General features: G+C 38.1%; 1 protein-coding gene across 1 annotated transcript in view; it reads right to left on the bottom strand.

Moving 5' to 3' along the window:
* The window catches only part of TXNDC11 (thioredoxin domain containing 11), a 102,328-nt gene that overhangs the window by 16,827 nt on the left and 67,360 nt on the right, over positions 1-18,141 (bottom strand). The window contains exons 7-9 of the mRNA XM_026650646.2: positions 13,364-13,564; positions 8,460-9,249; positions 1,919-2,064 (exon numbers count right to left, since the gene is read on the bottom strand). Of these exons, the coding sequence (XP_026506431.1) occupies positions 1,919-2,064; positions 8,460-9,249; positions 13,364-13,564 (1,137 nt within the window). The remainder of the gene's footprint in view (positions 1-1,918; positions 2,065-8,459; positions 9,250-13,363; positions 13,565-18,141) is intronic.

Raw genomic sequence — 18,141 nt, 5'->3', positions numbered from 1 at the left:
TCTGACTCTTGGATGGCACTGACAACATAGCCACTCTATACTGTTATACTGATGCACCAACAAAACATATGTGGCTCTGTGCTCACTTCATGTCATCTAGCAGTCATCCATAAACCATCCTTCCTTTAATGTTCAAAACCAGAAAAATGACCAAACAGGATTACTTGGTTTCCACTAAATGCAAATAGAGTATCAAAGTATCTTATAGGTCTCATGATTGTTCTTTCATAGTTTCAAACAATTTAAGGCCAGAAGGGACCATTAGATCACCTAGTCTGACCTCCTGTATATCACAGGATATTAAATTTCACTCCGATACTCCTGTGCTGAACTCAAAGATTTTAGTTACACTAAAGTTCTTCAATCTTCAGGAAACTAAACCGTGCACCACAGGCAGAGAACAAGAGAGTCAAGGTGCCCCCAGTGTCCAAGGCCTGAGCAATGATTATGCCCAGATGACTCCAGCAGGTGAACCAGCACCATGCTGGAGAGGAAGGCGAAAACCCCCAAGGTTCCAGCTAATGTGACTTATGGGAAATTTCCTTCCGAATCCCAAATCTGGCAATTAGTATGACTATGAGCATGTGAGCAAGATACACCAGCCAGGCATATACTGGTCCACCCCCCGTCCACTGTCTTGTCCCCTACTGTGGGGAATCTCTGCTGCTTCAGATGAAGAAAATCTCCCTCTCTGCCAATGAATACATCATGCAGAGGGGGAAAAAATCCTTCTTGACTGCTGCAGGCAATTGGCTGAAGCCCTGAAGCATGAGATTTGATTATAGTCATTATTTTAATTCAGAGCTGCAAGTATTATGAACATGTTGAGGGAAATGCAGGCAGTCCTGTTAACCCCAGGGCCCATGAAGGAAGGGTTGGACAGGTTTTCTCAAATTCACAGATACTCAGATTCCAAGACCAGCCTTTCATTCCCATTTAAATAATGGTCATTGTACATTTTAAATATAAAATCTCTGGGGAACTCTAGAGAACTAAGCAGTTTTCCTGCAGCTAGCACACTAGGCACTGGGGACACAGGAAATTGAATATTGCACATTCATTCATTCTCTGCTATCCTAGTAGCCAAAGAATATTAGTCCAAATTCAGTCACACGTTTAAATAATCAAATTATATAAAGTACTTTAGGCACCCTTCAAAATTACACTGTATATCAAAAAATTTCACATCATGAAATCAAAAAGCTTTTTATTATGGATTTTTGTGATGTATGCTTTTAAAGTACTACTTTTTGTTGGGATTTTTGTTTCTTTGTTTTACAACCTTCAATTTTCTCTGTTATAGTTACTTCCCAATCACTTTTATTCACTATTTTGTACCTTAGTTCCAGTAAGACAGCAAGTGGCTCCCTCTGCAACCAGCACAATCTCTACAACCTTAACTGGTTCATAAAAGCAATGTTCATCATACATATCTCCAATTCCATTCAAGACTGAGTAGGCTTGGGACCTGTTATTGACTTTGAGTCTCAAACTCTACTTAATTTGTTAAGAATTGCCACCATGAAAACAAGGGCAAAGCAGGACTTCTCCATCCCCACAATTATATATGTAATTCAACCACATTTAGCAAATAAGAATACAAAAGGCTAAACCACAGCTATGACAAATACACACAGCACAGGAAGGCAGAGGGTGGGTGTCTTCAGGGAACTGGTTTGGCTGATTTTCTGGCTGCTTTGTGCCATCAGAGTGGTCTCCTAAATTTAAATGACTGTGAAGTACAACTTTCATGGAGTGCCCTTGTTTAAAATTATGTACACAATTAGTGTAACTGCATGGATGGGAGAGGAGGAGACCCTTTAGTTTTAAACAATGAAAATTCAGAAGACTGAATTCCGCAATCCTATTCTTCAAAATGTGATTAATCCCTCGATGTAACTGCAGTAATGAGCTGTACCTTTTCACTCAAAACCACCACATCACGAAAGGTGGTAGTAGTCACTTCGGTGATTATGTGCTGTGCAGGAAGATGAACTGAAGAGTCACCAACAAGATGCCTTTTCAAGGGACTGTAGAGAATGCTGAAGTTTTGAATGAAGTTCTCTAAAATGAAAGAAGGACATTGAGAAGGTTATTCCAGCTTCATTATATCTGTAATATCTAGGCTGCCTATTTTTACTTTGGGTTTCAGAAGACAAACTGACTTATGGCATAAAAGAAAAATACAAGTCTAGTTTACAAGCCCTAAATATTATTTCTGTAGTTTTACCTCAGTTTCTGATTAACGATCATTCACATGGCAACAGAATGCAGAAAACTGCCTTGGGTTATCTTTTGCCTTGATTACTACAACCTTCTCTTCACTGGTGTCATTGCTTTTTACCTTGCTCTTACTCTAGTTGAGGGGTTCTCAACCTTTTTCTTGTTGAGGCCTCCCTCAACATACTATAAAAACTCCAGAGCCCAGCAGGACTCAGGGCTCTGGGCCAGGGAGGGGGGATCCTTGGGCATAGGCATAGTTTGACTTCAATTTTTTTTTCTTTTGGGGGGGGGGGTCAAGGGTTGGCAGGGCTCGGACCAGCTCCGCACAGCGGGGTCCAGGGAGAGAGAGCCACCTCCATCCCAACTCTCCTCAGCAGACCACCCGCCTGTCTGGGTTGTGAGGAGCCGCAACCAAAAAATATAACTCAAAGGTGGGACTCAGCTCAAAAAGTTTGAAAACCGCTCAGGGTGCAGGCAGGGGGTATCTAGGGGCTGTGTGCAGTGAGGGGTGTAGCTCAGGGAGTGGATAGCTAGGGACTGTATGTGGGCAGAGGGTAGCTTAGGGTGCACGCAGGGGATATCTAGGGGCTGTGTGCAGTGAGGGGTGTAGCTCAGGGAGCAGGGAGAAGGATAGCTAGGGTCTGTGTGCCAGGAGGGCTCCCCTGCGGTGGCTGCTCCCTGAGGGCTCTGCAGGCCCCAGGGTCGGGTCCTCCCACCTAGACAGCTTTTACCAGCTGCGTGAGCAGTCAAAGGGGGTTGGGAGCTGAGGAGCAGCCACAACCCTGGGCACCAGCAGCAGACGAGGGAAAGCCACGGCTGCCCGCTCCATGGTGCCACCAGAGGAGCAGCTGCCCTGCACTGCCTAGCTCTGGTTTCCCACCAATCTGGCCAGAGAGCTAGGCCTGAGGTGGACTGGGGGAGAGGAGAAGGTAGGACATGGAGCTGCCCCCGGACTGCCTCACTCTGGGTAAGGCACTGCAGTTTGGGGGGGGCAACACCCTTGTGCCCCCCAACTCTGCCCATGGACTCAGGGCTTCAGTCCTGCATGGCTCCCAGCTTCAGGCAGGGGGAGGAGGGGCACTGGGGCTCCTGGCTTCAGCCCCGCGCCACTCCCAGTGCGGGCTGGGGGGTGTACCATCGGCTTCAGCCCCGCGCCATTCCCAGCCTTGGGGGCGGGGGGAAACTGCCGGCTTCAGCTCTGCACCACTCCTGGCTTGGGGGGGGTGGGAGGGGGGAGGAGGTGCCAGCTTCAGCCTCACGCCACTCCCGGCTTCAGCCCCGCAGGGGGGTGCCAGGGTTCGGGGCACTGGGTTTCAGCCGTGGGGCCCCATGGACTCCCTGAAAGGGCTCATGGGCCTCCAGGGGGCCACAGACCCCGGTTGAGAACGCTGCTCTAGTCTATCCAAAATGCTGCAATACAAATTTCCTCTTCTGTGATCAGACCACATGGTCAGTCCCAATTAGAATCCTTTCACTGGCTTTCCTTCACATTCTGCGCCAAGTTCAAGTTTCCAGTGCTCCTCTTCAAGACTCTGCACGATTCCACTCCTACTTATATCTATGCTCTTATTTCTTCCTACTTTCCCTCCCACTCTCCTTTGCTCTGCCCAAGTCCCTCTTCTAATTACTTCTTTTATATCCTTCCCCCCTAGTCATCTTTCATGCCTATGTGCTTGAAACAGTCTCCTCTCTTGTGTGTGTCAAATGACCACATTCCCCCCATACAACTCTCTTTCCATAAAACTCACTTCTTCTCAGACAACTTTGAACAATAACCCACCAAAGATAGATATTAAAATAAAACACCACTCATCTACACTGCCTTGAGACTTCATTTTCTATCACGTGTTATAATGTCAAAACTATATTTCCTGTTCAATTTAGATCCAGGCCATAATTCTGCTATGTACTTTATGATGCCAAGTACATTCAAGAACTGAAACTCGCATTATACAATGCCAGATGATACTCAAATAATAATTTAGTCATTTGGAAATTTTCTATATTGAGAACACTAGCATGAAAACTAAACAAAATCAGGATTAAATTAATGACCAAAGTGAACAGGAAAAGCAAATTATAGGTACCTGAACAGGTGCATTTGCATATAATAGTAAATTCAACCTTATTTTTAAAATTTTAACTCAACATTCATGAAAATCAAGACCAAACCAAAGCTCCATGTTTTTTAGAGCAACTAGATTTTGAAAGACTATGGGATGTTTTTAGCTGTGGTGTACTTAAGAAACAAAAAAGATGAGGTCTGTCTTTTTAACTGTATTAAGTGCTCGTGATATTTTTTTAGAAACAATCTGTAAAGTTTCTCATTGGGCCAACAGTTAGATCTATTACTGTAATTAGCTTCTAACTGCAAGTTAATCTGTGTTTAAAAATAGCTACTCTACTTAAGGAGTATGGAAGGAATATGGGAGTTGCATTTTTGTTTTTGTTTTTAAATATCTTAGTCACTGAGGTATTTGCTTAAGTTATTTTTCAATTTCTGCTGCAAAATGTAACTATACAACTGGCCCAGGGCAAGAAATGATGCAAGAACAATGTAAATACACCTATCTGAGCAACTTATTTTAATACTCAATTATGAACACACATGAATTTGCCTCTCTTCCCATTCACCACTGCCTACATTACAAGGCTGATTTTTACATGAATTTGCCTCTTCCCTTTTAACACTGCCCGAATTAAAGCCATGATTTTCAAAACTGTATGCTTGCAATTTCATGCCCAAAAGGTGCACTTAATTTTTGCAAGAAATTAACCAGACTGGTATGCAAAGTGGGTATTTTCATGTGTAAAAGGCTAGTTATATATCTTGTGTGTGACTTTCAAATAACTGGACATGCAGGTTAGGAATGTAATTCACATGCTCTTCTGAGCAAATGACTGCACACATGTAGTTTTGGAAATAAGCGTGTACTAGTCTGGAAAAAAGTATCTAATGGCAGAAAAAAACCCAAATTACTAAGTTAATTTAGAAATGGTTTCAAATACAGTTAGAAAAACAAAGGTAACATAATTTGACTAAATACACCTCATATCTCTGTCTTCATAAATTCATTCTGACAAAAGTATGTGCACACAAGAACATAACAACTGCCATACTGGATCAGACCAATGATCTATCTAGCCCAGTATCCTGTCTCTAACAGTGGCCAATAGCAGGGCTGCAGGGGGAGTGTACACAGTAGGGCAACTTTGGAGAGTTCCTCCCGGGTCTTTCCCTGCCAGTTTCTGGCAGTCAGAAGTTTAGGGTCACCGTGAGCATGGGGTTGCATCTGTAACCATGTTGGCTAATAGCTGTTGATGGACCTATCCTTCGTGAATTTCTCTAGTTCTTTTTTTAACCCAATTTTTCTTTTGGCCATCACAAGATTCTACAGCAATGAGTTCCATGGCTAACTGTGGGTTGTGTGAAAAAGTACTTCCTCTTGTTTGTATTAAACCTGTTGCCTATTCATTTCATTGGGTGACCCCTGGTTTTTGTATTGTGGGAAAGAGTAAATGACACTTCTCTATTCATTTTCCCCCACACCATTTATGATTTTATAAACCTCAGTTATATCTCCCCTTAATTGTCTCTTTTCTAAGCTGAACATCCCTTATCTTTTTAGACTCTCTTTGGATGGAAGCCATTCCATACTCTTAATCATCTCTGTTGCCCTTCTCTGAACCTTTTCCAGTTCCACTATATCCTTTCTGAGAGGGACAACCAGAATTGGACACAGTATGTGCACCTTGGATTTATACAGTGGCATTATATTTTCTGTCTTATTTTCTTATACCTGTCCTAATAGCTACTAACACTCTGTTAGCCTTTTTGACTGCTGCTGCACACTGTGCTGAAGTTTTCAGAAATCTATCCATGACGATTCAGATCTCTTTCTTCAACAGTAACAGCTAATATAGAACCCATCATTATATACGTGTAGTTGGGATTATTTTTTCCAATGTGCATTGCTTTGCACTTATCAATGTTTCATTTCATTCATCAATTTCATCTGCCAGTTTGTTCCCCGGTCACCCAATTTTGTGAGATCCTCCTGGAACTTTTCACAGTCAGCTTCACAATCTTAAATACTTTTGTATCATCTGCAAACTTTGCTACTTCACTGTTCACACCCTTTTCCAAATAATTAATGAATATGTTAAACAGCACAGGTTCCAGCACAGATCTTTGGGAGACCCCACTACTTACCTCTTTCCATTGTGAAAACTGACCATTTATTCCTACCCTTTGCTTCCTATCTTTTAACCAGTTACCGATTCATGTTATCCCATGACTAATTTCCTTAAGAACTTTTGGTGAGGAACCCTGTCAAAGACTCTCTGAAAATCCAAGTACTGCATATTGACTGAATCACGCTTATCCACATGCTTGTTGACACCCACAAATAATTCTAATAGATTGGTAAGGCATGACTTCCCTGTACAAAAGCAGTGTTGATTCTTCCCCAACAAATCATGCTTATCTATGTGTCTGATCATTCAGTTCTTTACTATAGTTTCCACCAATTTGCCCAGGACTGAATTTAGGCTCACTGGCTCCTAATTGCAAGATTATCTCTGGAGCCTTTTTAAAAGCTACATTACAGTCACCTTCCAGTCATCCAGTACAGAGGCTTGTTTCCGTGACAGGTTACATACTACAGTTAGTAGTTCTGCAATTTCATATCCAAGTTCCTTCAGAATTCTTGAGTGAATACCATCTGGTCCTGGGGACTTCTTATGGCTTAATTTATCAATTTGTTCTAAAACCTCTTGTATGATAGTATTTCAGGTTTGTAACCAAAAGGAATAGTTCTGCAGTGGGTATCTCCTCCACATCCTCTACAGTGAAGACCAATGTAAAGAATTTGTTTAGCTTCTCTCAATGGCCTTGTTTTCCCTGGGTGCTCCTTTAACAGTCTGGTCTTCTAGTGGCCCACTTCCTGTTTGTCAGGCTTCCTGCTTCTGACATACTTAACAAAATTCTTACTGTTAGATTTTGCATCTTTTAGCAAGTTGCTTCTCAAATTCTTTGTTGGCCTGCCTTATTATACTTTTACACTTAACCTGCCAGAGTTTGTTTCCTTCCTATTATCTTCACTAAGTTTTGACTTTCAAATTTTAAAAGATGCTCTTTTGCCTCTAAACGGCTTTCATTTACTCTTCTGTTTACCCATGGTGGCATTTTTTTGGTCCTCTTATTGTCTTTTCTGATTCGGGGTATACATTTAGTCTGATCCTCTATTATGGTGATTTTAAATAGCAGGCATTTACCCTTGTGACAGCTCCTTTTAATTTCACACTAACAAGCATCCTCATTTTTGGGTAATTCCCCTTTTAAAGTTAAATGTCACCATGATGGGTTTATATTAGGGCTGTCGATTAATCGCAGTTAACTCACGCGATTAACTAAAAAAAATTAACTGCGATTAAAAAAGTTAATCATGATTAATCACACTGTTAAACAAGGTTTTATTTTTGAATGTAGGTTATTTTTGTACATAATTCTACATTTGTAAGTTCAACTTTCATGATAAAGAGATTGCACTACAGTACTTATATTAGGTGAACTGAAATATACTATTGCTTTTGTTTTTTACAGTGCAAATATTTGTAATCAAAAATAAATATAGAGTGAGCACCATACACTTTGTATTCTGTGTTGTAATTGAAATCAATATATTTGAAAATGTAAAAAACATCCAAAAATATTTAAATAAATAGTATTCTATTATTGTTTAACAGTGCGATTAATCACGCAAATAATCGCATCTTAAAATCATCTTAAACATTTTCTCTGAGGCATCAGCAGTTATTTAATTTGAGCTATGGTACACTTCTATGGTACACTTCTTTAAATCTGCTGACAATCTGGTTTTGTGGATTGACCACTTAGGGAAATTCCTATAGTTTGATGACATACCTATTGTCCAACCACCGACAAATACTATGAGGTTGAGGTTGGCAAAATTTCCACTTGAACTGAGTAAGTTATTCCTGGATTGTGAAATTATTCATTCTTTTATCATACCCTAGAACAACCCTTTGCTGTTTGATTAATTATTAAGCAGATGAAGATCCAGAATGCTTTCCATAGGCTCACTTTGCAAATTGACCTGCTTTTGTCAATAACATGTTTTTCAAAGTTATTATTCTTTACTAACTCCATCCTATCTTCATTTAATGTATTTGCTTACTTTAAATTTTGAATACAAGATTGCTGCATATCATACCTAGAGTAGATTTTATAAGTGTTTGATTCTGATCCAAGATATAGTGTGCCTCTTCCTTCAGATCAACAATGGCAGCAAATTCCTTCACATGAGTAGATCTTGATGCTCCAAGTCTCTCTGCATACATCCAAAACAAATTTGAATCCAGTAGATAGAGATTCAAGGTCTTGTTGGTCCTGCAGCTCAGGCCAGTAATGTGAGTGCCATTAACGCAAAGGTCAGGAGTAAAACAATTCCTATCCTCAATGTGAGGAATAGAATGTTGGATATCATCCTTACCTTTCTTCCCATGGGAAGAAAATGCTACTTTAGGGGTCTGAAATATGGTCTTTTCAGAACTAATTAAATTTATCAGACCCCTATTTACTGTCCTGCAACATGCAGTGTAGTAGCTAAAAGGACTATAGAAACTTAGGAAATTGCTGCATTCTATGGTATTTGATACAAATTGGAAAAAGGTATGTTCCTTGAGGTAGAAAGAGTCCAAAGCTGCTTCTATCTCTAAAAAGTTACACTGTGGTACATTGACTTTACTTGGTTTGACCCCAACGGTCTGGTTGACACAAAGCTCACAGACATTGTGAGTCCTAGAGATTGAGTGCCACTGAGGGAGCACCACCGTGTTGCAGCATGGGTACTTTGTTATGGAGTAAGTGTCTGCAACTTGTGTACGCGCATGTGGTACAATGGACTCAAAATCTGGTGAATTTGCATCTCTAAAGTGCTGAAGAACAGGTTCAGCTGCCTGGCTTTTAGTACAGTTGTTGTATTCCAAGGCCACTTTGGTAATCTATAGAAAAAACAAATTACACAGAAACGTGATCAGTTATATATCATTCATGTATCAACACAGACAATATTTGTCCCAATTTTTTTGAAATACATAAAATATATTTAGTTTTAGATGTACAATCCTGGAATTTTAGACACAGGGCCAACTCTTACCCTTCAATTTTAGTTTCTTACCAAAAGCCATAGGATGCACTGTTGCTTTATTATGAATTTAAATTAAAAAAAAAATCTCAAATATAGTATGTGCTTAAGAACACTAAAAAGATCTTCCTTTTCTACAGTCAGCTCAAAACCCTCTTTATATCATACTTGTTAGGCTTTAATAACGTTATACAGTGATGCTAAATCCTGTTATTTGACACATTATACAATATATCCATTTTCCCAAATTTTGTTTTTCTTAAAGAAGATGAAAAATAAATTAAAGCGAAATATATAATGCTCAAGACATTCTTAACATCTCATTGTGAACATAACAACAAGAGTCATCCAGTCAAATCAACTACTGATATAAGAATAAAGCTTCCTGTCCTTCTGTGGGCAGAACTCCCATTTATTTCAATAGTAACATTATCTGCTGCTCACTTCAACAGAAGTTTTGCTTGAATGATGGACTTCTGGATTTGGTCACTAAACTGAGTCCTCATTTCACTAAAGATATCAATATTGCCACTTAATTGAAAACATATGGGCATGAAAGGTTCTCTCCTTCACAAACAGTATTCTGAGTTTATACTGAAGTCAGGGTTTCCATTTCCGCAGAATTAGTGGAGGTTTGTTTTTGGTTTTGGGGGTTTTTTTATTTGTTTTTTTACACTTTTCTTCATTATGATACTAAAATTCCCTATTATGAAAATTCTTGTGTCCTAGTAGGAGTTTATTTTACAGCCATTAAGAATATGCACAGTAGCCGGGCCTCATTTACAGTAGTTACTGGGGCTTTTTCACCTACTCTTTTTGTCTTTCCTATAAACAAGCACATTCTGAAAATAACTGCAAATTGGAATATTCTTAAATTTCTAATGAGTTTATTGTAGCAGAACAGATAGGATGGAGAAATGAAATGAACAGCAAAAAGAGACAGTGTGATTACGTTTCCCCCACATAGTATTGCGTTACACATTGTCCTCCTAGTACTTTTCCATATAAACAATCCTTGCAGTTGTCACGGGGATGTTGTGAGATTATGACTATGAGAGAAGCTGGGTCACATGATCATCTCTCAGATGTGGTCCACAATGACAACTTCTGTGATAATGATTTCTTAAAAAAAAAAAAAAAACTGGCATAGCCTTTTCTTTTTATATACTTAATAGTTCCTGAAAATGTCAGATTAGATTCTATAAAGGCTCATTCCTTAATGTTGTAACCTATTCTAAAGAATGTGAACAGATGTTGGAGGATGCCTGAATTTTTTTTTTTTTTTTTTATAAACTGAAAAAACATATTTGCATTACAAAATCTTATTTCAGTCAGCTCTAATCAGAGAAATTTGTAGTTTTTTGAGCACTGCTAACATACAATGAATTGACAGCTTCACGCTGTGTGAATGCCTTACAGGCAAACGGTTTCAGAGCCAAATGAAATTCACAAAGGCTGCTGGCTGCAGTAACCATTTCTCCTTGTGGTAAACAAGTTGCATAATATACAGTAGCTTCTTATGCCCACTTTAACACACGGTCATGCTACAGTAACCAGGAGACCCTGTATCTGATTTAATGCTTTGATATAAATAAATATTTCTCTTAACTAGGATAAATCAGAAACTGGGTATTCACATGGGGTACTGATTTTACTTTATCAAAATATATGATGGCTAATATTATAGAGTGTATTATCTGTGCCGAAAAAACATCTGAATTAAGCCTGCTTTACATTGAGCACAGTTTGCTATAGGAATCGCTCCAGTTCCCTTCCAATCTTCTTCTTCAGTCTCTGCAAATGATTTTGTACGCAAAGTAACTGCTATGTGCCATAAGCAATAAGGAAAATATGAAAATCACTGACCTCATTAGAGACAAACTAGTAACAGATACCACAAAAGCTAATTAGTTGGAAGATAAGGCCTTTTGTGAACTGATGAAATCCCACAGGCCCACAACTAGAAAAAGAGCTGAATAAAAAATGTGGGTCTGAACCTTCCCAAACTGTAAAATTTGGGATCCAGACCAAAACTTCTCACCTCCGATCCCTCTCTCTAATGGGCTCTGGATCTGAAAACCATGCAATTTGCAGCTTGGACCTTCCTTCACCTCTAATTGGCCCAAACAAGAACCTCAGAGCTGAAGTCCACCTGAACTTTGAGAAAGTTTGGATCTGGAACCAAACTTCAGGGGGTTTCGCCCATTACTTTTCATAATATCATGCTCCCACAGCCCAGCACCCCACAAAACAAACAGTACCCGCTGAACTGGAAAATACGCTGACTACCTCCTACAGGACTTGAAATTCCTGGCTATGATGCCTCTTTATACCAATCCTGCAGTCTGTGGTAAACGCAAGGAATTACAAGGGTTACCAGTCACTGTGTGTGCAAACAGAATATGCTATTGTAAAGATATATAAACTGGAATAGATTCATGCTGCTGAGAAGTTTGCAAGCAAATTTATGCAAGACTTGAAGGAGTGGAATTTGTCATGTCTGGCTTTTGTATATGTTCATGACAATAATGGTAATGGTGTATTGGCAACAAGACCACAAAAAGTGAGTCCTTGTTTCACATATACCTCTGACATGACCCCCAAAGATGGATTTGCCTGTGGAAGCATGGGTAACACAGCTGATAACTAAAAGTTTTGATGTACAGTTTCACTTTGATACATTAGCTATGACAGCTTTGCAGTCAAAATGGTTTAAACTCAACACTCTTCATAAATGTCTGTTTATGTAATGAATGAGAATTGCAACTGAAACCATAATGTAAATTTGACTCAAATTGAGATCTCCCCACAAAAATTTGATACACTAGACTTTAATTACTGCAAGTTATTTACATTAGAAAAACTGAACCAACTGAATTAATACTAATGCTGAGCCATTCCAAGTTCCCAATCCCATGCTCAGACCACTATACATCACTGATTCCAGTAAAGCAAGAATCTTAGAATGATGTTGGTTTAATTTCTTTAGCAAAGAGAAGGGAAAGAGGAAATTTGAGTAGGAAGCATGCTCTGCCAACTCAAGGAAACACCTCTTGATTATTAACTAAGCCATTTCTAGTGTTAGAGGCCCAATTTGAGGCTAGATATTATTGAAACTGACTTTGAAACTGGTAATTTACAATAATTCTACAGAAGTGCCACTTAAGATCAAATTACTACATGTAAACAAGGTTAACTGGGTTCAAGCAGATGAAACAATGCCTTAAGACTTTGGACAATACAAAGACAGCAGCGAACATCAATGTCACAATTAACTTTTTAAATACAAGTGGCATTACAATGAAGATTCTTTCATAAATAAAAATGGCTTGTCCTTCAGCCCATTGAAAAAAACACTCCAAGGACCAGAAATGGCCCCTTTAAAAAGAGGGTAAGAATAGAGTGTGTAAGTATGATGAATATGAATTAAAATTGATTGCATCAATCTTTCTTTATAATCTGATATTGTTTTTCAAATATAATAGCAAGGACCACCCCGGGATTTATAGGTTTCAATGTTCTTAACTACTACTTTTTTCATTGGAAGGCACCATAATAAATCCTTTCAATTTCTCAATGGCAACATTAGGTTCACTTAATTAATTCAATATGAAAAAAACATATACACTAGTAACCATTCCTCTCTCCCTGTTGTTCATGAGAAATGGGATCTATAATTGTTTCCATTAAGCATTCAAAAACCACAAACTTTGGGCTGTGCGGGGGTGGGGGAAAGAAGAATCAGACCCGGTATAAGCAATGTACACTATTCTGGAACATCAAGTAACACATAAATGGCACCCAATCTTGTATCAATACATACAATTTCAAGTTAGATCTTTATGGAGCACAAAGTAGAAGCAACCCCCCTTGTATAGACCTTTTTCTATGTTTGTATAGTTCCAACACAATGGCACTGGGGCCTGCATGCTCTACCACAATAAAAAGAAATAATAATATATCTCACTTACTTCAACTAAAAGAGGATGACTTTCTGCTAAGGGATTGAAGGGTATAAATAAGAAAAGTGCTGGTCCCTTCTTCAGTTCATTGTTTAGTAGAAGGCTTTTTCCTCCATGTGGTCTCAACCAACGTATAAATGTCTCTCGGTTTTCTAGAGCCCACTTGCAAATATTCTCAGCTGTGTAGTTCATGACTTCACTTGGATAGATCTTGAAAGGGGAAAAAATCATAATTAGTCCTCCTCATTTATTTAAATACACTGTTTACTGATGAATGAGGTACATAAGATGTCCGATACATGTTATATTGGTACTGTTACAGCTCTGACATTTTTAATTTACTGACACTATTCAGTAACCATTCTCACCTTAGTCATCATTCCATAGATCTTTCCCTATAGATACTCTTCCCTACTCCTCTCCAACTCATAGTACCATGAGTAGAATCTCACAGTGAAGTATGGCTCACTGTATTTTCAATTCTCAATTCAGACTTATCAGATGGTGATCAAAAGCAAATTTAAAGCAATTTATTGTTTTCTCGTATTCTTTTGTTTTCCAACCAAGCCGTCTCAATGCTGGTAATGCTTTTACCTCTGTATCAAGCAGCTCTGATAGAATCTTGAACTAATACTCCCAGCACTCCCTTAACTTCATTGTATTATTATTTCTTTGCTGAATGCTGATAATGTGGTTAGAACTGAAAAGAAGGTCCCTGCCTAAAGGAATTATGAAATCAACACCCACAAAGTGAATGTTAAGGTTTTACCCTGCATCTCTAGTGTATGTTATTTTATCCATAAATAAATAAATAAATAAATAAATAATCAGACAGGATTTTCAGGGTGACAGACTACCTGGGCAACACCTTTATGTTCATAAGATTAAATTTTACCAGTTGTTATATGGTAGAAGCTTTGACAATTTTTGTTACTCTGCCTCTCTAAGGTAATTCCCACATTCTCTTCTGATTTTTCTCAAATGCTTATTTATAAGATGTTGAGGACCATAGGTCTTATACAAAATAAATGCTCTCATCATCTTTATGCATCTTTCCTTGCCATCCACCTACACCTGGAATTTTCCTAACATAACGGCCTCTGCAAAGCCCATTAATGATAACCCATGTCAGTAAAATTTCAGTGTCTCAGCTATTATAAAACCAAATCAAACCACCATTAAAACAGAACCTTCCCTCTGGGTCTCCAAGTGGATTTTCCATTATCTGTCTATTTAGACTGCAAGGTTCTTTGTGCAAGAACCATGTCTTCGGTATTATAGATAGCACATAGTTGGGCTTAACAAATTAATGAAATTAATCCCATCTGCCCCTTTTCAACAATAAAGTTTGACAGACTGGAATAGATAAATTGGAATAGAAATAAACAATTGCATCATAATCCTTTAGCATGTTAGATCTTATTTGTAGATGATAAAAGAATTTTGATTGGGAAGGTTATATTTAACTCTCACCTGCTTAAATATCATATTAGTCTTGTCAACAACATATGCTCTACCAAGCAGGTTCTTTTTTACTTTTATATTTTCTTACACTCAGATCCCCTGACCACTCTCCCTCCCTCCCGGAAAATGTGTATATTTCTATAAAAGTGTGTGGAGACTCTGGGCCATCAATATGTATCCATTTCAAAACTATTTCCAAAATGCTTCTCAAGTGACTTTAGATCTCTTTATTTCTCCTCTACACCTGATACAAATCTCCTCTTGTGTTTATTTTCACTAATGTGAAAGACCTCAGTTTCCAGATTAATATTGCCACTCACCTTGATTTATTATGGTGGGACACCAGAAAAACCTCCCCACTATGTCTCTAATTTCATCACATTGACTCTCTTTAAATGCATCTCCTTTAAGATCCTGACGTAGCTGTGATTGCAATTCAATAGCTTTGGTATCACTGACTGTGATTAACTAATTCAATGTTCTAAAAAAAGAATTTAAATTTTGGAGTCACTTTCATGAATTAAAGCATGCTGTTTATCATGCACCATTATCATAGGTTTGCACAGACACCAGTTACTGTTTCATGTGATACATGAAAATCCTTCATCATGGTTTGAGTAGAATAAACTGTAAATACATGCCTTATCTCCATATCCACTGTTAACGAGGATATACACAGAGATAAGGTCTTTACACCGAACAGCTATTCTGAAAGTTGCATTTCAGGTCCTTTCTTGCTCCTCTAGCTTCATCAATTTCAACCAAAATTAATATTCCCAGCTACTATGAACATAGCCGACACTAGGATTAGCCTTTTTGAGTTAACTCACTTAAGTAATTTTTCTACTTGAGTGTGATAAATCGGGTATCTTTAGAGCAAAATGAGTACCGTACAAACAAGTATATTTCAGGGTGGCAGGGCAAAAGCACATCTTATTTTCATTTGAGCTCTCTAGAGCCCCTTTGTCTTCACATTTCTGAAATATTTTGCACCAGAAGAAGATGGATTTTTGTAATGATACAAGGAAAGCATTTATTTTTCCCAAAACAAAGAGCAGATTAAAGCTTCCTACTAAGGAAAAATACATTAAACATAATTAACATTTCCATTAACAGTTATGTCCAATCCATGTGCCATTTCTTAACACTGAAGGTTACAAAATTCCATACATTTGAGTATATTCTCTCACATTCCTTGGTAATCAAAGGTTTGTTGACCTCAAATTTGATGGCAACCAACCCTTGTGGGTTATTGTGAGGTATTAAAACAATTATTTGGCATAAGAGAACACTACTGTTTTGGCAATTCTGTTCAGAAAATAATTGACTTTGAACACTGTTATAAACCAATTTAATCTGCCTTTGTTTAGAATTCCTCTCCACTTTATGGACTGTACATAGTTCTGAGCCTCCCACTAAACATCTGCAAATCAAGGCAATTGAACACCACAACATATGTATTTATTATTAAAGAAAATGAGAGCATGCTTATGTATAGCAGCAGCCACTTTTGCCCAACTAAATCATCACACCATGTGAACAGATGATTATAACCAAAGACTATGGAATAATCATTTACTTCTCTTGTAATTAGAAACTATTAAAAACAGCACTTTTCTAATTATACTATCTTTCTCCTAATTACATTGTAATTGATAAAATACATACAGAATGTTTGTATGAATAAATGATATAAAAATCTGGGTCACTAAAATTTGATCTAACAAAATCAAATAGAAATTTAAATAATAACCACTAATTACAAATGTAAACACACCAGTATGATAAAGAATATCTTATCTTTTTCATTTAGAAGTGTGAAAATTTCATATTTTATTTTAGAATGACTGTTTAATTTCTTCCTAGAAACTGTTACATGACTTTTCAGGCTCAAAACTTTCAAGAAAACATTCACTTTCATTAAACAAAATCATGCACAGCAAAAGCTAACTCAAAAAGATGGAGAAAAGGGGAGGGAGATAGCAATTTGTCAAAGTCCTGCATTATTAAGAAACTGTTCTTGGCTATCTCATTTTCTGTAGAACCTCTTTTTGGGATGCACCCATCTCTCGGGGAAATTTGCTAATCTCTTCTGACTAGTTTTCATTTTCTCTGCTGGAAATTCCCCACTTCCCTGTGATTTCCAGTTTTCGGCAGAAAAGAGAAATGAGACAGCTAGCATAGGCTGAGGTTTATGTTTTGCTGTTATTACAATTACCCCACCCACACAATCCCCCTGAGGTTTGGCTTGGACTATATACCATGCAAGTGTATACTACAGGGAAAGGTGAGAATATCACTTGCTTTTGCTTACAATATTTTACTTCAGTGGATTTTTTCAGGATCGAGTGTTTCAATGCATATTGTATTTTCATTTGTCCCAATACAATTTTTAAATGGAACAATATATCATACTGACTGCCCTTCCCCTCTCCGCCCTTTTAAAAAAAAGTACTCCTTATCACCAAAGCAATATTCAGTACTTCATTGCAGTTTCTGGTATATGAGTTTGTTTTTTCTGAGAAATTAATCATAGGAAATATGGGGGAAAACTATAACATGTATGATTACTGGTGCACCTATGTTGTAAAGCCAGCAGGATTTGGTTCATTGTGGTCTGTGTTTCTCCTAGGTTCTTATCAAGTAGAACTATCAAAGAGACTGAAGGGTATAGCAAGAAGGATCATCATCAGAATCCCTACCTTTCTACTTATTACACCCTATGACTTCTCTGATACCAGTTCCAGTATATTGGCAGCATGGATATTTCATGTATGGAATGGAACTTTGAAGTGGAAGTTTCTTGTTCACAGCCATCACAGAATAAGTGATAAACTAATTCCGTCTCTTTTTGGCCACTAAAATTCTGTTGCCACTACTGGCTTTTCCTTCACATCATTCTCATTCTGATATCATTTATTCACATCTATTATCCCAGACAACATAATTTGTTTCCCCTGATACAAAGGCACTACTCAAGAGCTGTGAAAGACAGCCAATATAATATGGAATTGATTGTTTACATTATAAATGGATTAAATATGGACTGGGGCAACATGCTCCTCTCTATCAAATGTTTTTCACACTAAACCTTTGTTCATTTTGATATACTTACTAAATGTAGGTGTGTCCCCCCCCCTTTTTTTTTTTAGTGAGACAAAGACCCTGTACGGACCAAGCTCATGTGGCCTCACACCTCGGAGCTCCGAAGATGGTAGTATCCTTCTTAAAGATAACAAATCTATCAAAGAGTGCTGGAAGAAACACTACCAAAAGCTTCTAAATCGAGAATCAACTGTGACTGACAACACCATCGACTCCAT

The sequence above is a fragment of the Terrapene carolina genome, unplaced genomic scaffold (genome assembly GCF_002925995.2).
Source record: "Terrapene carolina triunguis isolate 2854851 unplaced genomic scaffold, T_m_triunguis-2.0 Scaffold93, whole genome shotgun sequence".
In the NCBI taxonomy this organism is placed as follows: domain Eukaryota; kingdom Metazoa; phylum Chordata; order Testudines; family Emydidae; genus Terrapene; species Terrapene triunguis.
This window is presented reverse-complemented; position numbering and strand designations above follow the sequence as displayed.